Here is a 24,593-nt window from a genome sequence, read left to right as displayed (position 1 = left end):
CATACACACATATACATACACACACATGTATACATATGTATGTACATACATATGTGCATATATATACGTGTGTGTGTATATATATAGTGTAAACTGTTGGGTTGGACTCTATTAAGGTAACAACCAGGTTCAAAAGTCTATCTTCTATGGATCTAAAACAATTGGAGGTTTATGGAGGACTCTGTTTCTCAGGGTAAATGTTAAAAACAGAGGTTTAAAAAATGTTTAAAGGGAATACATTAGATTACAGAAACAAGATAAGTCTGTTAAAAGACAAAGAGATTTGTGATTATGCCTGAAATAAGACAACATTCAATGTCTATCTCTGAAATTGAAGAGAACAACTTCCCATCAAATACAAATAATAATTCCACTCAGAACTGGCAATCTGACTTGGAAGGGCTCATGGTGACAACAATCCACCGGCTTGGAAAGTGTACACTGTGTAAATAACTACTGATTAGGGAGATAGTTATCTAAGGAGTACTCAATGTTATACACAAAGAAGATGCTACTGTGATTGAGTCCTCAATTACAGTACAATAAGTGTAACTGATGTTATCAAAGTTATAGCATCTCCATATTGTAATAAGATCAAAATTACTGATTGATATGATTTCTGCCTAGAATATAAACAGGGTGAATCTAGGCTTAGTAATACAAAAATTTATGAATAAGTGATGTTAATATAAAGATTTCTTTGGTAAAATTCGTAAAAGAAATCTGTGCTATACAATAAAGATTTAAACGATTTTTCCCCGATGATTGGCATTTAATCTCTCACTCCAAAACAAACCTAAACAACAAAAATTGGAGTCTATTTTCTACTTGGCATGTAGTTAATATTATATAATATTCATAAAAAGGGCAATGAAAATGATTTTTTTTTATTTATTTATTTTTTGCGGTACGCGGGCCTCTCACTGTTGTGGCCTCTCCCGTTGCGGAGCACAGGCTCCAGATGCTCAGGCTCAGCAGCCATGGTTCACGGGCCTAGCCACTCCGCGGCATGTGGGATCTTCCCGGACCGGGGCACGAACCCGTGTCCCCTGCATCAGCAGGTGGACTCTCCACCACTGCGCCACCAGGGAAGCCCTGGTTTTTAAATGCTGGATGAGCAGTAAACCAATCAGTGTGAGGATGTACCATAATGATGTTTAACAAAGAACTACACACATAGCTCAAAGTTAAAAAAAAAAAAAAAATAATCAAGGTTTCAAGATATGTTGTGCTAGAGAAGTCTGAGAGCCTCCTCTCCTAATTTCTCTTCTCTGGGGCATTTTGGAAGGAGACAAAATGGTATGTGAGCCTTGCACAGCTACACAGAGAAGCCATCTATGAGTGCACACAAAAGCTATTCTCTAAATGAGTTTCCACAAATTGAAACTGTGTTTTCCAGTGAGAGACTCCTGCATACAAATGAAAACTATATATATATAGTTTTCTATATATATGTATAACTATTATATATAGTATATATATAACTATTAGTGAGACTCTCTAGGAAAAGTCTCCCACCAGACACCCCTTGATACTATTCATGGGGTCTCAGTCTCTTAATACCATCAGAAAAAAAAAATGTCACATGGTAGAGATGGGGGGTGGAGACAGGGTGTCTCAGGGCATTTGTGCTCCAGTAAAGCACACTAAGGTGTTTGTGCCCTTTCAAAAATACTATACTGCAAGTTCCCTGGGTCCTTAACTTCTAACCTGGGTCAAACAGTGAAAATACTGAAGACATTTTCACCCCTTTCAGAGCTGTTGAGCTCTGGGCCCAGAACTATTTAGACTATTGAAAAATCCCTCCTTCAAGAGGGGCAGGGTGGGGCAGAAGACCTAAATAGACATTTCTCCAAAGAAGACATACAGATGGGTAAGAGGCATATGAAAAGATGCTCAACGTCACTAATTATTAGAGAAATGCAAATCAAAACTACAATGAGGTATCACCTCACACTGGTCAGAATGGGCATCATCAGAAAATCTACAAACAACAAATGCTGGAGAGGGTTTGGAGAAAAGGGAACCCTCCTGCACTGTTGGTGGGAATGTAAATTGATACAGCCACTATGGAGAGCAGTATGGAGGTTCTTTAAAAAGCTAAAAATAGAATTACCATATGACCCAGCAATCCCACTACTGGGCATATACCCAGAGAAAACCATAATTCAAAAAGACACACGTGCCCCAATGTTCACTGCAGCACTATTTACAATAGCCAGGTCATGGAAGCAACCTAAATGCCCATTGACAGATGAATGGATAAAGAAGATGTGGTATATATATACAATGGAATATTACTCAGCCATAAAAAGGAACGAAATTGGGTCATTTGCAGAGATGTGGTTGGACCTAGAGACTGTCATACAGAGTGAAGTAACTCAGAAAGAGAAAAACAACTATCTTATATTAATGCATGTATGTGGAATCTAGAAAAATGGTACAGATGAACCAGTTTGCAAGGCAGAAATAGAGCCAAAGATGTAGAGAACAAATGTATGGATGCAAAGGGGGGAAAGTGGGGAGAGGGTGGGGGGATAAATTGGGAGATTGGGATTGACATATATACACTAATATGTATAAAATAGGTAACTAATAAGAACCTACCATGTAAAAAAATAAATAAAATAAAATTCAAAAAAAAGAGATACAAATGAACTTATTTACAAAATCGAAACAGACTCACAGACTTCAAAAACAAGCTATGGTTACAAAGGGGAAATGTGGGGTGGGGGGAGGGATAAATTAGGAGTTTGGGATTATATATACACACTACCGTATATAAAATAGATAATCAACAAGGACCTACTGTATGGCACAGGGAGCTCTAGTCAATATTCTGTAATGACCTATATGGGAAAAGAATCTGAAAAATAATGGATATATGTATATGTATCACTGAATCACCTTGCTGTACACCTGAAACTAACACAACATTATAAATCAACTATACTCCAATATAAAATAAAAATTAAAAAAAAATTAAACCTCCTGTAAATCATGTATACTTCAATAAAAAAATTAAAAAGAAAAAGTGGGGCAGGGAGGTGCTAGTTCTAGGCATTGGGATATACAAATCTTTGGATAAGCAGAAGAATCAAAGTAGAATCTGAAGCATTTGGGAAGCATTCCTAATTTGGCAATTCTCTCAAAACTTCCCAAGACAGAGGAAGAGGCTATCTAGTTTAAAACCATTGATATGGCACTAAAGAGACAGTTGTCCTTCTCACAGGTTTTCAGGGAAGACAATTCTCAACAAACGTATACAATACATAGGTATAGTCTAGTGCCAGTCACCAATTACTAAAATTGTTTTGGTCTCTTTTTTCTGCATTATGGTTAAGTCATCAGTGGTAAAGGAATAACAGCACAATAGTTAAAAATACGACTTCTGGGACTATCATATTAAGTGAAGTAAGTCAGATGGAGAGAGAAAAGTATATCACTTAGAGATGAAATCTAAAACAATAATATAAATCAACTTATTTACAAAACAGAAACAAACTCACAGACATAGAAAACAAACTTATCGTTACCACAGGGGAAAGGAGAAGGCGGAGGGATAAATTAGCATTATGGAACTAACAGCTACACACCACTATATATAAAATAGATAAATAATAAGGATTTACTGTATAGCACAGGGAACTATATTCAATATCTTGTATTAACCTATCATGAAAAAGAATCTAAAGCTGTACACCTGAAATAACACAATATTGTAAATCAACCATAGTTCAATTAAAAAAATTTAAAGAACTAAAAATAAAAACATGACCTCTGGTCAGAAAACATGAGTCTTGGCTTCACTTCTTGCTAAAACTGTGACCATGTACAAAAGGAATTAACTGACTCTTTGATAAAAATAGTCTTCTAAGATCACTGCAACTATTACATGCAATAATGAACACATACAGAGCCTGGCAAATATGTGATACATAAAACGGTGGTGGTAGTTGTAATGATAGCAGTAGTAGTGGGTGTTGTTGCTTTTATTATTATTATTATAATTATTATTATTCCTTAAAAGATGAAGGTAAGAAAAGAGAAATAATCACTGCCAATGCAATCTAATTTATTTATTCTTCTAAGTAGAGAAATAACTAAAACTACTGTTTGATATGCATAAATGGCCAAAAGATGCTAAAAAACTGAAAGCACTACTCTATAAAACTAGAATATATGCAATTATGGAAAATAATCTAAGTTTTACGATATATGTAGAGGGCACGGTAATTGTCAAGCCTTTGAAAGCAAGTATACACATTAATTGCATAACTTTGAGACTGGCAGAGACACTCCCAAGTAGTATTTCTGTAATATGTATTTCCTCTAAAATGGAGGCCTAATTGCTTAGTTATTCCAAATTGCAGAATGGAAAACAAAGGAGCAGTTTTGGCCATGTAGGTAAACAACAGATTTCTAAAAGCTAATTATCTCTTTATTTAATAGACTGAAGTTGTACCAAATGAGACATTTAAGTCTAATAAATAATAAACAAATTGTAACCTAAAGACTAAAATATAGAAGCTGCTCATACAGTTTTTATTGCTCCATTAAATAAGCTCTTATTTACTTCCTTCACAAAACATAATTATACAACACTGGGTCCATTTCAAGACCATTCTGATGTGCTATTTAAAAATTAAGTGAATCAACTTAAATACGCAGGAAGTCTTAAAGCATAATATTTGAATTCTATTATCAAACGCCCTATTCATTTCCATGATTAAGAAACAGAAGTGCAGCTTTGAAAAAGTTGTACATAATCACATAAAATCACTATTTGTCTTACTAGAAATGATCACACATAAGGATAGCTACACACTTTAAATAAATTTCACTGTCTACACTTTAATTTCTACATCAGATGTTTAATACTTTCAGTATCTTCTAAATAAAAATAATTCAAATTTAAACATCAACCTCAGAGAATGTATTCAAACTTCAACCAATTAAACAAGGACATCATGAAAATGTAGTTAATTTGCTTGTTTGTTTAATGTAATACCAAATCATTCAACAGAAATAACCACAACTACATATGTGAATATTTAAGAGACCTCCAGGCTTATCATTTTTAAAGAAAACAAAAATGAGACAAATGACCTTTTAATGCCATTCCATAATACAAGATGCTGTGCTTCTTAGTTTTGCTGCTCGCTTCATTTTTCTTCTTAGGGAAACAGCCCACTATCCCATGTTTATTTTCATTCTACTAACAAAAATAACATTCTGAAATGATAGTGATAATAAACAGTAGACTTGAAAATAGTTGCTTGCTGTCTTGCCAAGGGCAAGTAGTGATTTTGATGGATAAGAAAAGCAGGGATTGAATTTACTCTACTGCCTCGGGTGATGGTACAAGAATTTGTACATCTGTGAAAAAACACAGTTCTTATTTGCATGGTGAAAATACTAAAGTAATGAAAATATACGGAAGGAAGCTTCCTGTGGGTTTAGGGTAGGGTTATGTGAAGATTTTTCTCCTTCTCTATCATTCAGGGGTATGTGTTCTACATACGGAAATAAGAAAAAACAAGAAGTTCCTGGTCCAGAGAGGTGGCAAAACACTACTATAAATTGAACAATTTGCCCTTCTACATTCTTTTGAAAAAAGGAAAGCCAGGGCAACAACTTCTACAAAGATTAGAGCAATACCATATTCTGTATGAAAATATAACACCCAGAAAGAAAAATAATATAAAGTTTTAGCTGATCCTCACAATAAGATGTTTAAAAAATTCCTACTATTAGCATATATAGCATAGTAAATATACATGAGACTGGTTATCCTATCAGTTTATAAGGAGTTTTAAAACCAATATTTTAAATGAATAAGTTTGATATACATTAATATTCTCTTTAGTTCTGAAGACCAAATTTCATCTCCAGCACACACCAACACAGCCAGTCTCTATTTTCATCTCATTATCCTGTCTTACTTTACTTCTCATAACTTTTTATAATCTGAAATTATCTTACATATGTGGTTGTCTGATTCACTCATTATAATTATAAACTTCATCACAGCAGAAACCTTATTTATCCTTATTTATCACTGCAATCACAGCATATAGGAAAAAAAAAAACTGTTGATGAATAAAAGAAACAAAAGTGGCCTAGCTATTAATTTTTTCTGTACCAATAAAATAATAATGGAAGACCATAGTAATTATATTTTTCATAATAATACACTGTATTGACGAAAAGCATGTTCTACATCTAATATGGAAAGAAAAAGGTGACTTCATATTTGTACTATTTTTAAAACAGTACTATTTTTAAATATGAAAAAAGGTATCAACAAATAGTAATAATATATTTGATTCTTATATGACTTACTTGGCTATAAACACTACATTAATACTGAGACTGAATATTTTGTTTTTCTATGCTAATAATCATGTTATGGTTAAAGGAAAATTAAAGACAGTCAGAATAATCATCATTTACTGGGATTTTAGAAGAGGTCTTTTACTTTGGTGAGAAAATTATATATTTAGGTGCTATGAAATTTGGGATATAGCCCTAAATTCTTTAAAATTCTACAGTACAGGAAAATAATTCAAAGTTGATTTCCAAAATTTTCAAAAGAACTGCATCATAGCTTTCTATTGTATCAAATGCTGTATGATCTTTTATCAAATGATTGATTAAATCTATTAAAATATTCACATAATATATAGTATTAAAGTATTTATTTAATATTGTTTATATAAATCAATGTTAGCCAGACTATCCTTTGAAGAATACTCTCCCGGAAAATGTCAAAATGTATGGTACATATGGATCTCTGCATATAAAGGCTTTGGGAGCTCCCATCAAGTGAGAGCCTTACATTTATTTGAAACCCATCTACGATAATTTCCAGACCATGTTTGGGAAGAGATAGTATAGAAAAATTTCATAAAATAATCCAATAGGTCGAATAAGATGAGCTCCAATTTACAAAAGATGTAATAGAAAACTTTCCTTAAATTTATTTGAAAAATCAAAAATATTCAAATTTATTTTAATAATTAAGAATAGAAAAGTAACAACCTCAACATAAAATTACCTATCTGAAAACAAAATAAACCAGCTATTAGCCATAATTGATCGTCAAATTTTAGAACAGTTTTGATAGAATTCAGAAACAGACCCTAGTATATTAAAAATTATACATCAAATATATGAATGATTAAGAAAGAATTACAAATAAATGGAGCAGAATAGTATTATGAATAACTTAAACTAAAAAGAGATTGAAGCAGAATATGAAATTGCTGAAGGGATGATTTTCTAAACCTAAAGATGATAGAAAAAAAATCACAAAAACAAAGATTATAATAAAACATTACATAAAAAGAAACACATGTCAAGATATAAAAATAAAAAGCCAAATTGAGAAAATCTATTTAAAAGGTAAATATTGATGTATAACAAACTAACACATAAATCAATTAGGAAAAAGACTAAGACAGCACAATTCACAAAGGAGGATATACAAATCCACCATAAACACTTGAAAAAATGTCCAGATTCAGTAATATTCAAAGAAATGCAAGTGAAGGTAATAAAATACAACTTTTTAATCCATTAAATTAACAAAAACCTTAAAAAATGAGAACGCTCAACTAAGACACATTCATAAACTAACTAAACATTAAAAGTTGGTGAAATTAGAATAATGCTTCTGGAAATCAATTTGGTAACATGCACCAAAAGTCTTAAAAATATTTACCCTTTTCTATTCCATATTCTAATAATTACAAACATTTTCAATTAGTTATAAATAAATAAATATCACACTGAAAAGTTGGAAATAACTATTTTTCTATGACCTCACATTGACTAATGCAACATGGTATATCCAGTGGAGGCAACAACACAGATATTACAAATTACAAATTAAAAATCACAAGTTATGTAAAACATGAAACATTCAGGAAGTTCAGCAAGGTAATGTGAGACACTAAACTCACGTTGTTAAAAGGTACAAGCTTTTAAAACTGAAGGAAAAATGTGTCAAAATATTAACAGTGATTCTTTGGATTATGGATAATGGTCTTTGATCCAATACTTTTTAGGTGATTTTCTATAACATGAAAATATTATTTTCAAATTGGAAAATAAAATTAGTTATTTTTAAAAATGGAAACTTCCTTCAGGAGAAATAGAAATTTAAATGAAAACATTATTAAGATTACATTGGATGTGAGGTTTCATTAAAATTTTTGCTTCCTGTCAGGTTTCAACTTTCCAGACTCATTGCTAAAAAGTCTCTGTGTGACAGACCCCTAGGTAAAACCCACAAACAGTACACAGCCAATCTGCCATCAAGTAACTCATCTAGATGACTTGTTAACCAACACAAAATGAGCTAATGTTCAATATCAGAATGTCTGGTAAATTAGGCAGTAATACATTATTTTAAAAAGGTGTCCAGAAGTTTCTTTTAAAAATCATTGCTAAGTTTTCCTGATCTCCATTTTGTTAACACTTTCAGATACTTTTGAGAACACTTCCTGAATTTCAAATGTACTCCTGTGAACAAGAAATTGTGCTTGGATAATTTTTTCCCCTAGAAGAAACATGTACAATACATTAAGATACTCAGCTTGCTTTATTAAAGATAAAATATGCCTGTAAAAGTGAAAGTAAAGAAGGCAAAAAAGGCATCTCGGTTTACCCCAGGGAAACCTTAGGTGAATTTGCAGCCCTGAGTTGTAAACTATGGCAATTGAGCAGTGAAGTTGATGGATTTTAATTAAAGTTTTCTGCAATCCTTAGTGGCTTGGAGGTGGAAGAGACAGAATTTTGAGAGGGTAAAAATATAACTACAATTTACTTAATTCTTTTGCTTCTAACTTAGTGGTAACTTTTAGCTTTAGAAAATATACATATACGTCTCTGTAAAACAGTAGTTTTTCTACGTTTTCTTTTAAATTTTTTCCAAGAACGTTTTTTTTTTTTTTTGCTATATGCGGGCCTCTCACTGTTGTGGCCTCTCCCGTTGCGGAGCACAGGCTCCGGACGCACAGGCTCAGCGGCCATGGCTCACGGGCCCAGCCGCTCCGTGGCATGTGGGATCCTCCCGGACCGGGGCACGAACCCGCATGCCCTGCATCAGCAGTAGGACTCCCAACCACTGCACCACCAGGGAAGCCCCCAAGAATGTTTTAATAAAGAAAATTTCAGGGACTGCCCTGGTGGCGCAGTGGATAAGAATCCACCTGCCAATGCAGGGGACACAGGTTCGATTCCTGGTCCAGGAAGATCCCACATGCCACACAGCAACTAAGCCAGTGCGCCACAACTACTCAGCCTGCGCTCTAGAGCCCGTGAGCCACAACTACTGAGCGCATGTACCACAACTACTGAAGCCCGCGTGCCTAGAGCCCGTGCTCCACAACAAGAGAAACCACCGCACCGCAACGAAGAGTAGCCCCCGCTCGCAGCAACTAGAGAAAGCCTGTGCGCACCAACAAAGACCCAACGCAGCCAAAAATAAATAAAATAATTTTTTTTATAAAAACAGAAAATTTCAAAATACAAAGGTAGAGAAAATGGTATAGTGAACACATCCAACCCTCCAAGTACCCATCACCCAACTTTACCACGCATTATTTACAGCCAATCTTGTGTCATCTATACACCTGCCTACTTTCCAGTCATGCTAGGCTATTTTGACTGAAATCCCAGATATAATATCTTTTCATCTATAAACTTTCAGTACGAGTCTCTAAAAGAGACTTTAAAACATATTCACAACAATGTTGTCACGTCTACAAGAAAAAATAAAGTATTGAAATTTTTCAGACTACTTTTTTCTACATTTGTTTGGATCAGAGTATATATAAGTTTCATTTATTACAATTAGTCGATATGTCTCTTTAAGTCTCTTTTAATCAGTAAGTTTCCCATCCATCATATTTTCCCCTTCCTTAAGAGTATTTTGTTAAAGAAAACAGGTTACTTGTCCCAGAGAATTTCCCACAGTTTCCTATAGTTAATTTATTCACTGACATAAATTCTTGCAGGTTGGTTATTTAAGTAGTAGCCAAAGAACTGGTTATTTAAGTAGTTGCCAAAGAACTGCTAATATAATGGAACTACAACAGTACACCGGAGGACCAAAATCACCTATGACCAATATCAGAATTAAAACACTACTTGTTAGTAAACTAAAGTGGGGAAAGCCCATAAAAGAAAGAATTGCTCTACTGTTTAGGTATACAAATAAGCGATCATGTCTTCCTTTTTCACAGAAGTATATTAAACTGCTGATAAAGTAACCCATATTAATCTTGGTGTACACAGTATAAATAGCAAATTTGATAGTACTCACCAGTCTTCATTTCTAATAGGCGCTTTTTCTTTTGTTGGCGTTCAAGTCTTTCCTTCTCTGCCAATTCTTTGGCTATCCTGGCACGTTTTTCTTTTTCCTCTGCTTCTCTTTTTTTGAAATTGTCCTTCATTGCTTGCTATTACAAACAAATTTTGGAAAATGATCAATATTAACCACAGTGATTCCACAAAGAAAATGGAAAATTATTAATCTGTAGAATTGTGATTAAATGTCCTTTAAGTAATGGCTACTTCTTATATTAGTAACACAATCTTTTAAAATATTAGCACATGAACCTTTGTTAAATGTGTTATGTATGTAAAAATACAACTGTTATATTTAAAACACCTGCATATTAGTGAAATCAACTAAGAGAAGGAAGACAGAAACTAAAGATAAAAGAGCATTTAATTTACAAATCAAAACCATTTTCCTATACATACTTCCAAAAGAGTGTCTAGAATATGTATCAGTCTCCCGTACCTCCTCTGCTAAGTAAACTATTGAGTACGAGAAAAATAATCACGGAAGAAATGATAGAAAAGAGCTGAAATTTTGTAATGGCTACCTTATATTACAAACCATTATCTAACAATTTCTTTCATACAGAGAGAAGTGTCATAAGGATGACTAAAGAAATATTTAGCATTTCAAAGTCAGGCCCTCTGACTGTTCATCAAAACCAATAATGACATGTGAACCATAAGAAGATCTCAATAGATATGTGATTAGTTACATTCTTATTTTTTAAAGTTTTATGCAAATCAAGAAATGCCACTCATGTGGCATTTGTGGGAATTAGCAGGTAATCATAGATTTTTCAAAGTGCCAACAAACAGCATGGCATCATATTACACTCTTCTGTGGAGACCATAGTCTCAGGACCAATGAATCCAAACAGGTTATCTAATTGCTAGTTTATCACTAACAGAACTAAGTAGAAAAGTATATAATTAAACTTTAGCAAGTAGGTGGCATGTTATTTTGGGGGGGAGGCTTTAATTTCTTCTTTACTATAATATTCTTCTTTTTTCTTTACCCTAGGGATAATGCAAGTTCTTCTTTAGAAATAAAATAAAAAAACAAAATAAAGTATTATTGATCAAAACAATAAAAGGAAAATTGCAAAGAAAAAAGGAGGAAAAAAAAGCACAGAATAAAGGGAATATTAAACTCATCCATTCATCCATCCATGCAATAAACATTTACTGAGAGACTGAATAGTAAATGGTACTAACCTAAAGACTTGGGAAATAGAGATATAGTTCTAAAACAAGTTTACATTCTGTGTGATAGGGTGGGACAGGAGGAAAAGACAGACGATAAACAATTAAAATCTTTAATAAATATAGTACTACAAAAAAAAAATTAAAAGAATGATGTGATAGAATGCCTGGACAGTTAACTTACATTAGGTGGTCAGATAAGGCTTCCCTTTCTGATTTGATTCAAGCTCAAAGTCAAGGAGCTACCCAGATAATGATCTGGGAAAAAACAAATGCAAAGGCTGTTGATGGGTTGGAGAGAGAAGAAAGAGGCCAGTATGGTGGTGTTAGATAAGGTCAGAAGATATGCTGGGGCCTGATCATTTAGGATCTTCTAGAACAAGATAGGGGGTTAGAGTTTCTTTCAAGGAAGTAGGAAACAACTAAAGACTTTCAAGTAAGAGAATGCGAAACTAAGTACTCTAAGTTACAAGTACTAATGAAGCACCTTTGTTCCAAACTATCTTTTCAAAGATATTTATATAATGAACACTCTTGGTAGAGGTAGTGTCTACCTCTTAAGCAAATGGATTTGTTTACTGTCCAGTATGATAAACTGGAGCAAAGGTCAAATAGTCTTACTAATTCTGAAAAACGATTGGGTTCCCTAAATTCAGGATTTCCTTCCAGTAATACAAAGCACTATGTGTGTAGGTATTAAACCCAGCCCTCTTCACATTGCCCTGTGGGAACCTGAGATCAGTAATCTATGAAATTATTTACTATAGCTATGACTAGTGCTGTAATAAACCGTTCTTTGTTTCTGACCCCATGGTCTTTTGTCTTTACCAACATCCACAAAACTTTGGAAATCATGAAACTTTGATAAATTCTCAGATTCTTCACAGTTTGTGACATATAGTAACACTAAATACTATTGCTAAACTATGAAATACCAGCTGCAATAATACATATTTTAATATGCAATCCCTCCTTTCCTCAAAATGGAATCTGCATCCTCCATTCTGACTCAGAATAATTGTGTGCTTGTTCACTCCAATGAAAGTAAGAGGCAGAAGCAAGACTTGAAAGCTAGCTACAGTTTATATTTTTTCCACCATGTGGCTTCATATTGATGCAGCATACGTTAAGCACCAGCTATAAGATGACAGCTGCTAAAAAGTCAACATAAGTTAGGAAAAGAGAAGGCAACCTATAAAATGGACAACCACGAATAAATGGACAAATTCTTAGAAAGGTATAATTTCCTAAGACTGAAGCAGGAAGAATTAGAAAATATAAGCAGACCTATCACAAGTAATGAAATTGAAACCGTAATTAAAAATCTTCCAACAAACAAAAGTCCAGGACCAGATGGCTTCACAGGCAAATTCTATCAAACTTTTAGAGAAGATCTATCATCGATCCTTCTCAAACTCTTCCGAAAAACTGCAGATGGAGAAACACTCCCAAATCCATTCTACAAAGCCACCATCACTCTGATACCAAAACCAGAAAAAGAAATCACAAAAAAAGAAAATTATAGACCAATATCACTGATGAACATGGATGCAAAAGTCCTGAACAAAATACTAGCAAACAGAATCCAACAGCACATTAAAAGGATCATACACCGTGATCAAGTGGGATTTATCCCAGGGATGCAAGGATTCTTCAATATATGCAAATCAATCAATGTGATATACCACATTAACAAATTAAGGAATAAAAACCGTATGATCATCTCAATAGATGCAGAAAAAGCTTTTGACAAAATTCAACACCGAATTATGATAAAAACTCTCCAGAAAGTGGGCATAGAGGGAACCTATCTCAACATAATAAAGGCCATATATGACAAACCCACAACAAGCATCATACTCAATGGTGAAAAACTGAAAGCATTTCCTCTAAGATCAGGAAGAAGACAAGGATGTCCACTCTCGCCACTATTATTCAACATCGTTTTGGAAGTCCGAGCCATGGCAATCAGAGAAGAAAAAGAAATAAAAGGAATACAAATTGGAAAAGAAGAAGTAAGACTATCACTGTTTGCCGATGACATGATATTATACATAGAAAATCCTAAAGATGACACCAGAAAACTACTAGAACTAATCAATGAATTTGGTAAGGTTGCAGGATACTAAATTAATGCACAAAATCTCTGGCATTCCTATACACCAACAACGAAAAATCAGAAAGTGAAATTAAGGAAACACTCCCATTTACCACTGCAACAAAAAGAACACAATATCTAGGAATAAACCTGCCTAAGGAGGCAAAAGGCTTGTACTCAGAAAACTATAAAACACTGATGAAAGAAATCAAAGATGACATAAACAGATGGAGAAATATACCATGTTCTTGGACTGGAAGAATCAATATTGTGAAAATGACTATACTACCCAAAGCAATCTACAGATTCAGTGCAATTCCTATCAAACTACTAATGGCATTCTTCACAAAATTAGAACAAAAAATTTTACAGTTCATATGGAAACACAAAAGACCCCTAATAGCCAAAGCAATCTTGAGAAAGAAAAATGGAGCTGGAGGAATCAAGCTCCCCAACTTCAAACTATACCACAAAGCTACAGTAATACAGAATGGTACTGGTACAAAAACAGGCATATAAATCAATGGTACAGCATAGAATGCCCAGAGATAAACCCACGCACATATGGGCACCTAATCTATGACAAAGGAGGCAAGAAAATACAATGGAGAGAAGGCAGCCTCTTCAATAAGTGGTGCTGGGAAAACTGGACAGCTACACGTAAAAGAATGAAATTAGAGCACTACATAACACCATATACAAAAATAAACTTCAAATGGATTAAACACTTAAATGTAAGACCAGACACTATAAAACTCTTAGAGGAAAAACACTCTTTGACATAAACCACAGCAAGATCTTTTTTGACCCACCTCCTAGAGTAATGGAAATAAAAAGAAAAATAAACATACGGGACTTAATTAAACTTAAAAGCGTTTGCACAGCAAAGTAAACCATAAACAAGACAAAAAGACAGCCCTCAGAATGGGAGAAAATATTTGCAAATGAAATAAGAGACAAATGATTAAACTCCAAAATATACAAATAGCTCATGGAGCTCAATATCAAAAAAACAAACAATCCAGTTAAAAAATGGGCAGAAGACCTAAATAGACATTTCACCAACAAAGACATACAGTTGGCCAAGAGGCACATGAAAAGATGTTCAACATCACTAATTATTAGAGAAATGCAAATCAAAACTACAATGAGGTATCAACCCATGCAGGTCAGAATTGCCATTATCAAAAAATCTAGAAACAATAAATGCTGGAAAGGGTGTGGTGAAAAGGGAATCCTCTTGCACTGTTGGTGGGAATGTAAATTGATACAACCACTATGGAAAACATTATGGAGGTTCCTTAAAAAACTAAAAATACAACTACCATATGACCCAGCAATCCCAGTACTGGGCACATATTCTGAGAAAACCATAATTCAAAAAGAGTCATGTACCAAAATGTTCACTGCAGCTCTATTTAGCCAGGACATGGAAGCAACCTAAGCGTCCACTGACAGATGAATGGATAAAGAAGATGTGGCATATATATACACAAGGGAATATTACTCAGCCATAAAAAGAAATGAAATTGAGTTATTTGTAGTGAGGTCGATGGACTTAGAGTCTGCCATACAGAGTGAATGAAGTAAGTCAGAGAGAGAAAAACAAATACCATATGCTAATACATATATATGGAATCTAAAAAATAAACAAACAATAAAACATGGTATTGATGAACCTAGTTGTAAGGCAGCAATAAAGAGGTAAACATAGAAAAGGGACTTGAGGACATGGGGTGGGAGGGTGAAGCTGGAGCGAAGTGAGCGTAGCATAGACATATATACACTACCGAATGGAAAATAGCTGGCTGGTGGGAAGCAGCCGCATAGCACAGGGAGATAGGCTCGGCTCGGTGCTTTGCGATGACCTAGAGGGTGAGACAGGGAGGAGCGGAGGGAGGCTTAAGAGGGAGGGGATATGGGGACATGTATATGCATATGGCTGATTCGCTTTGTTGTGCAACAGAAACTAACACAGTATTGTGAAGCAATTATACTCCAGTAAAGATCTATTAAAAAGAAAAGACGTGTGGTTTCACAGACAAGTGTGTATATCTGTATGTGTGTGTGCATGTGCACCTGTGTATGTATGTATAAGGGAGATGGGAAAGGAAAGGTGGATTGTGGAGGACAAAGGTTAGGCAAATATTTGGGAATCAAAGCTTATTTCTTGTTTGAGGGAAATGAGTAAGAGGAACGGGTAATAGACAAAAAATATATCATGTAGCTTATTTTTCAAACTTATTAAAGCATACAATTTCCAGATGTGAATTTTCTACTTTAATGACTGGATGCATTTCAATGAGAACATTGAATAGATCACCTATTACCAGATATAACTGCCACACCCTTTTAATATTCCATTGGGCAATAAAAAGTCAAATTTACTTCTTAGGATCTATAAAAATAATGTTTACCTTTAGAAATAAGGTCTGAAGTAGTTCTTAAAGCTATTCTGTTTTATGGAAAATGCACTATAGAGTTTCATTTAAAAGCCTATCTCATTGAAAACATATCTTATTCTAACATTATAACTAATAGAAGAATTTTAGCTGGAAAAATACCAACAGACAGCATAGAAATAGGCAGTTAGTCTGAAAATACTATCTCAGTTCAAATAGTAATTTGGAGTTTTCTTTTATTCTAAATTTTGAGAAGTAAAAGCAGCCTAAAACAGAAAAGTTTAGAAAACCGCATTATTCTAGATATCATTGCCTCTTAGTTACTTCAATTCTAAAATTTGAAGCCAGAAAGGAAAGTTACGGGTGAACCATATACATAGTTATGTATAAGAAAACAATTTCTTTTTTAATCAACTTATTCTTGACCTGGTTTTCCATATAGTCAGTTGGTAAATAAATTGCACTGCCACTGACTACTTTCATCTATGTAATGCCAAAAGAAATTCTTTGAGTGCTTGCAAAACTTCCAGACACAGCCTGGTACATGCTCTTGTCTGAAAGATCTATGGGCTTACCAGTCTAGAGGATTTTAAAACGTCAGTCACATTTTGACTGTTCACTTCAAAGGTATAACCAATAATTTACCTGGGTTCCTAAGGCTCACGTGCTTTTTATGGTAATAGAAGATTCTAAAATATCTCTAAAAAATACAGAGGTATATTAATAAATGTACATACAAAAATATATAGATATATGTTAACAAATATACGTGTGTCTGTATGTGCTCATGTCTGTGTATTTTGGAAGAAAATAAAATACACCAGTTCACAATTGTTTTCCTCCTAGAGTTTGTTTTCTACATAACTAAATGTAATAACAAGAACTTTCCCACTACTAGTTTAAATACACATTATAGCATTATACAACACATTTTCTCTCAGAGAAAGCAAAATAAACCAAAGCCAGTAAGTTTAAATGAATGTGTGTATGTGTATGTATGTAAAATTTAGAAGTCTTGCAGAGTATAATCCTCCAGAAATTGTGGCTATTATCATAAATGTTATCTTTGAGTTTTTTATATTTGCATTATCCTTTATTGTAAACTTCTATGACTTGCTTTTTTCACTCTACGTTTCTAAGATTCATCCATATTTTTATGTATAACTTGTGTTTTATTATTTATTCTCCTATCAGTGGGATTTGGGTTGTTTCCAATTTGGGGCTATGATGAACCATGCAGTTACAAACATTTTTGTATGTTTCCCTGTGTATATGTGTAAGAGTTTTTTTTTTAATGGCAGGTCTCATTGGCTCTTAGATCTGTTTAGAAATTGTTGAAAGATACTCTTTAAGTGAAAGAGAACAGAACATTTTAGAACATAACATAAGCAGTGAGGATAAGTATTGCTTGTTTCTGTTCAAAAAATATATAAATATAAGAGTTCTGGGTCCCATTATAAAATATTATTTTACAACGTGGGTTAGGGTCAAATACTTTGAAAGCCACTGCTTTCTAGGATAGGAGCACAACTGATAAATGAAAGGAGAGGGTTGTCTTCAGTCTCACTAGGTGAGGTGAAAGTGTTTTCAAAGCGGTTGAGCCAAAGTACACCCCCACCATCAGTACGTAATCATAGCCTACATACTCACCAAGACTGTTATCATCAGTTTTTACCTATATGGAAGGTATATAATAGTATCACATCATGCTTTTAACTTGTATATCTATGTTATTAATTTAACTATTTTCTCACATGTTTATAAAATATTTGTATTTCCTATTCTATGAAATGCCTATTCCTATCTCTTATCCACTGTTCCATTAGGTTATCATTTTCTTAATGACTGTAGTTCTTCAAATATTTTGGATACTAATCTTTTGTTAGCTTTGTGCTTTTTAAATATATCCTGGATTGTAAATGTCATTGTACTTTATGTATATTGTCTTGCAGTAAACAGAAGTTCTCAAATTTATGTAGTAGTCAAAAATCTCTTTTCCCTTATTGTTGATACCTTTAATATATTATTTAAGAAATCCTTCCCTACATCAAAGACAACAATATTCCTCCATATTTTCTTCTTAAAATTTTAAATGATGCTCACATTTCAGTACCTACTTTATTTAACTGTGATCAACATTTGTGAATACAGTTGTGAATAAAATGAGCTGGGAATCCGATTTAATTTTTTCATATGAAAAATGAGTTGACCCATAACAATTTCACAAGTAGCCTATCCTTTCCCCCACTGATCTACAAAGCCATCTCTTCTGGATTTCAAGTGTCCATATACATGTTGATGTTTTGGGGCTGTTTTAGTACATTTGATCAATGTATCCATGTTTGCACCAATAACACTCTGTCTTAATTATGATAGCTTATATATTCTTTTTCTTCTTCCTTTTCTTCTTTAGAAATGACTGCACTATCCTTGGGCCTTTGCTTTGTCATCTATATTTCAGAATAGACTTATTAAGTGTTTTGAAAAAGCTTATTAGGATTTTGAACAGAATTGCTGATTCTGTAGATTAATTGAGAATTGATATCTTTATATCAATATCTTTATATCAATAATGAATCTTTCTATTTATGAACAGGATGTGGCTCTCCATTAAGTTTCATCTTTTAAAAGTCTATTGAAAATACTTAGAATTTACCCCATTCAGGTCTTGGACATCTTTTGTTAGATTTGTTGTCTGTATCTTCTCTTCCTATTTCTTATAAATGATGTATTTTTTAAAAATTATGATTTTTCAATATTTTGTAACTAATGTGTAAAAATGTAGTTGATTCTATACATTCCATTGATAAAATTTCTTATTTTTAATAATTTTCCTGTAGGTTCATTTTTGCATTATTCCTATGAATTATTCCTATGAATAATGCAAAAAGGAACCTACAGGAAAATTATTAAAATTATTAAAAATAAGAAGTACATAATGGACGATTAGTTTCTTCCTTTTCAGTTTTTATACTTTTCATTCTTGTCTTATTGTACTGTAGTAGCTAAAAGTTAAATTTCCATTATTAGGTAAAGAAGGTTCCCTTTGTCCTACATTTCATATTTAGGGATAGAGGGTTCAACCAGTTTATTGTTCTTGCTTTAAAATCTGAACAACAGTTGAATTTTATCAAATGTTTTCTCAATCTATTGAAACTCTTAATGTAGTGACATGGATATTCTAATACTAAACCACACTTCCATTTCTGAGATAAGCTCAACTTGGACATGAAGAATTTACCTTTTTGAACATTTGGTCATAATTTTTTTTACACTCTATTAGTTTGGAATAATTGTTTAATTAAAATTTGGGAAAACTCATTTGTAAAACTTTCTGGGCCAAGTATTTAATTTGTTGGAAGATTTGAAGTCATTAAATTAAAAATTAGTCATAGACCTATTCAAGCTTTCTATTTATTTTAAAGTCAGTTTCAATATGTAATTTTTTTCCTAGGAAGTTATCCATTTCATCGACCTTTCCGATTCTGGTCTACAAATTTTTACAGTATGCTCTTTTTTTTAGTATATCTATAGTTATATTCCTTACATTCTCAATATTGTTTCTCTTTTTTCTTGATTAATCTCTTCAGAAATTTATCTAATTAACTTGTCTTATCGAAATAAGCACATTTTGGTTCTTAAAAATTCTCTTAAGTCATTTTTCCCCTTCATTTCCTTCCATTTTTTCTGGATTGTATAATTGTTTTTAAATTTCTGAAGTCAGATGCTTACCTTATTAACTTTGTCTTTCTGATTTTTTTTTTTTTTTTTTTTTGCGGTACGCGGGCCTCTCACTCTTGTGACCTCTCCCGTTGTGGAGCACAGGCTCCAGACACGCAGGCTCAGCGGCCATGGCTCACGGGCCCAGCCGCTCCGCAGCATGTGGGATCTTCCCGGACCGGGGCACGAACCCGTGTCCCCTGCATCAGCAGGCGGACTCTCAACCACTGTGCCACCAGGGAAGCCCTGTCTTTCTGATTTTTTAATATAAAGACTTAGGGTATAAATTTCTTTACACCACTATTATTTTGGCCCACAAATTCTGATGTATTTTCAGTACTTTCAGGTCTGTTTTTTTTCTATGATTTCTTCCTTGATACATGAGTAATTTAGTATGTTTTTAGAATTTTTAAAAAAGGTTTTAAAAGGTCACCCTTTTAAAATTTTATTTCTAACTTCATGTTATTGTGGTCAATGAATAAACCTGAAACATACAAATTTATCAAGATTTGTTTCACAATCTCTAGTATGCGATTAACTTGACAAAAGGTCTACCTGTGATTGAGAAGAATATGTGTTCTTTAATTGCTGGGTTGGGTTCTATAAACATGTATCAAATCAAATCTATTAATTGAATTGTTTAAAGCTCCCATATCTTTGGCAATATTTTTATGCTTGACACATCAATAAGTTAGAGAACTTTGTTGAAGTTTTCCAATATAATGCTATCTGTCAACTTATTCCTATAGTTTACCATAATTTACATGTTTATTTTGATGCCATGTTATAATGCACATGCAAATTTTTGAATCGTATCTTTCTGGTGAATTAAGCTTTTTATCATGAAATAATATTCCCTTAAGTCTATTTTATCTGTTATTAACATAGTTTCCCTTTTTCTTTTAATTAATATTTGCCTTGTATTTCATTAACTGTTTTGTTACTTCAAACTTTTCCATATCCTTGGGTTATTGGTTAGTTTCTTATAAACAGCATAAGACTATGTTTTGTTTTTTGTCCAATCTTATGGTCTTTTAAAATGTTATTATAATTTGTAAAATATTTGTGTCCACAACTTACATTATTTCTTCTATTTGTCCTGTTTAATCTATCCTCCTTTTACATGTAGTTTTTGTCTGTTTGTTTTACTTCATATGTCTTTCTTAGTCCATTTCTCACCCTATAGTTTGGAACTTATACTATTTTTTACTGACTATACTTGTAATTTTATCACACAAATTAATGATGTTTAAAGTTAATTGATATCTTGACCTCCCTTTCTCCCCTTTGAACAATACAGAGAATATAAAATACCTGAACTCCAAACATATCATTCAATTTACTTAACAATTTGTCCAATAGTTAAGCTCTGTCTCCCCTTCTCTGCAAAACAAGCTACACATTGTTTTATTGTATACTTCATTTCTATACATTTAGTTTCATGGTAGGTATGCCTTCTTGTCTCTCAAATTTTTCTTTAAGTAAAAATTCTGCTTCTTTAAATGCATCCTTCAGAGCAGGGGTGAGCAAACTACAATACTTGTTCGGCCACCTATTTTTGTAAATGGAGTTTTATTGGGACATAGCTGCACCCATTCATTTACCTACTGACCATGGCTGATTTTGCATGGCTATAGCAGAGCTAAGTAGTTGCAACAGAGGCTGCATATATTTAATATCTGGCCCATTGAAAAGTCTGCCAATCTCTGCTTTAGAAGGTCTTTTAACAAAGGGATAGTCACAGAAAACACCTTTATTATCTGTTTATATGAAATTAGTTTAATTTTGCCCTTGTTCTATAAAGAGCTTATGCTGAATACCCCAAATTAAGAGAACAGTAATTTTTTTTCAACACTTGAAAATATCTCACTTTCTTCTATTTTCCATTTTTTCTAATGAGAAGTCATCTGTATCTGTTGTTGCATTAGTGATTGTATCTTTCTCTTTGGCTGCTTTTAATATTTTGTCTTTTAGTGTTCTACAGTTTCACTACAATATTTTTTAAGTGAATTTCATTTTATTCATCTGGCTTGGTGTAGGTTGTACTTCCTATTCTACGGATTCTTGATCTGGAAAACTCACAGCCATCATTCTGAATATTGTCTTTCATTCATTCCTTCGAGTCTATCTTTCTGAGACTCTCATGGTACAAGGGGTAGCCCTTCTCACCCTGCCCTCCATGTTTCTTAACATGTCTTTTACACTTCTAATCTTACTGTCTCCCTGGATGGCATTGGACAATTTCTTTAGATCTATTGTCTAATTTGCCATTTCTTTCTTCAGCTGAATGTAGTCTGCTGTTTAATACATGTTTAATTTCAACCATCATGCTTCCATTTCCTTAAATTCTATCTTAATTCTTTTTCAAACCTACTTCGTCATTTTTGGTAATTTCCTGTTTCTTTCTCTTTAATCTCATCTGTTATTTACTTCAACATCAAAAATTGTTATTCAATATCTAGAGTCTTGGGGGGTTATATCTATTGTTCTGTTCTATCATGATCATTTCACCACACAACGCCTTGTTTCTTTGTGTGTTTGTTGATTGCGATTAAGTGCTCTTATTTGATTAACCTTAATTTGCAAGAATCTAGAGGATCAAAATTGTAATTGCCTCTTGCACAGAGTTTTTAATTTGCTTCTGTAAATAATCAGGTATTATTTGTAACCTGTATAAGTTTAATTTCCTTTTGTCCTAGGCTTGGCACATAAATCTTACGCAGTGTACCTAACCTGCATTTAGCCCTTAATCTTGGCATCCCAGGGCATGCCTGGCTTTCCCCCTTGTGTACCTATGTTATGTTCAACATGTAAGTTTCAGCTTTGTCCTTTTCTCTTTAACCCTTTTTACCCTCAGAGATCTCCCTTGCTTTCACACAAAACAGCCATGTTTTAAAATGCTTTGTTGTATTGCAGTGGGATGGATATTTAAGAATCCATATTAACAGATCAATGGAACAGGATAGAAAGCCCAGAGATAAACCCACGCACATACGGTCACCTTATCTTTGAAAAAGGAGGCAAGAATATACAATGGAGAAAAGACAGCCTCTTCAATACGTGGTGCTGGGAAAACTGGACAGCTACATGTAAAAGAATGAAATTAGAACACTCCTTGACACCATACAAAAAAGTAAACTGTAAATGGATTAAAGACCTAAATGTAAGGCCAGACACATTTTTTTAGAGGAAAACACAGGCAGAACACTCTATGACATAAATCACAGTGAGATCCTTTGTGACCCACCTCCTAGAGAAATGGAAATAAAAACAAAAATAAACAAATGGGACCTAATGAAACTTAAAAGCTCTTGCACAGTAAAGGAAACAATGAGCAAGGTGAAAAGACAACCCCCAGAACGGGAGGAAATATTTGCAAATGAAGCAACTAACAAAGGATTAATCTCCAAAATATACAAGCAGCTCATGCAACTCAATAGCGATAAAACAAACAACCCAATCCAAAAATGGGCAGAAGACCTAAACAGACATTTCTCCAAAGAAGATATACAGATTGCCAACAAACACATGAAAGGATGCTCAACATCGCTAATCATTAGAGAAATGCAAATCAAAACTACAATGAGGTATCATCTCACACTGGTCAGAATGACCATCGTCAAAAAATCTACAAACAATAAATGCTGGAGAAGGTGTGGAGAAAAGGGAACCCTCTTGCACTGTTGGTGGGAATGTAAATTGATACAGCCACTATGGAGAACAGTATGGAGGTTCCTTAAAAAATGAAAAATAGAACTACCATATGACCCAGCAACCCCACTACTGGGCATATACCCTGAGAAAACCACAATTCAAAAAGAGTCATGTACCACAATGTTCATTGCAGCACTATTTACAATAGCTAGGACATGGAAGCAACCTAAGTGTCCATAGACAGGTGAATGGATAAAGAAGATGTGGCACATATATACAATGGAATATTACTCAGCCATAAAAAGAAACGAAATTGAATTATTTGTAGTGAGGTAGATGGAACTAGAGTCTGTCATACAGAGTGAAGTAAGTCAGAAAGAGAAAAACATACTGTATGCTAACACATATATATGGAATCTAAAAAGTTTTTTAAAAATGGTTATGAAGAACCTAGGGGCAGGACAGGAATAAAGACGCAGATGTAGAGAATGGACTTGAGGACACAGGGAGGGGGAAGGGTAATCTGGGACAAAGTGTGAGAGTGGCATGGACTTACATATACTACCAAACATAAAATAGATAGTTAGTGGGAAGCAGCCACATACCACAGGGAGATCAGCTTGGTGCTGTGTGACCACCTAGAGTGGTGGGATAGGGAGGGTGGGAGGGAGATGCAAAAGGGAGGTGATATGGGGATATATGTACACGTATAGATGACTCACTTTGTTATAAAGCAGCAACTAACACAACAATGTAAAGCAATTATACTCCAATAAAGATGTTAAAAAAAAAAGGAATCCCTATTAACATATTGTGAAAAGCAAAGTCCTCAAAAGTTTGTTCTTATAGAAGGTTGACCAACACATAATCTTTATTTCTTAAATACTTTCGTAGGGACTTCCCTGGTGGTGCAGTGGTTAAGAATCCGCCTGCCAATGCTGGCGACATGGGTTCGATCCCTGGTCCGGGAAGATCCCACACGCTGCAGAGCAATTAAGCCCATGCGCCTCAATTACTGAGCCGGCATGCCCAAACTACTGAGGCTCGCGTGCCTGGAGCCCCGGCTCCGCAACGAGAGCGGCCACCTCAATGAGAAGCCCGCACACTGCAACGAAGAATAGCCCCGGTTCACAGCAACTAGAGAAAGCCTGCGCGCAGCA

General features: G+C 33.9%; 1 protein-coding gene across 2 annotated transcripts in view; it reads right to left on the bottom strand.

The window, feature by feature from the left end:
* DIAPH3 (diaphanous related formin 3) overlaps positions 1–24,593 on the bottom strand; it is a 550,258-nt gene that overhangs the window by 166,554 nt on the left and 359,111 nt on the right. For both annotated transcript variants that reach the window (XM_022561162.3, XM_030762514.2), the window contains one exon: positions 10,334–10,469. In XM_022561162.3, coding sequence (XP_022416870.2) covers positions 10,334–10,469 — 136 coding nt within the window. The remainder of the gene's footprint in view (positions 1–10,333; positions 10,470–24,593) is intronic.

This window comes from Delphinapterus leucas, chromosome 18 (genome assembly GCF_059928025.1).
Source record: "Delphinapterus leucas isolate spDelLeu-1000000601 "Yukka" chromosome 18, BTC_Dleu_Yukka2, whole genome shotgun sequence".
NCBI classification, from domain to species: Eukaryota; Metazoa; Chordata; class Mammalia; order Artiodactyla; family Monodontidae; genus Delphinapterus; species Delphinapterus leucas.
Note: the sequence above shows the minus strand (reverse complement) of the source record. Positions and strands in the feature narration are given on the sequence as shown.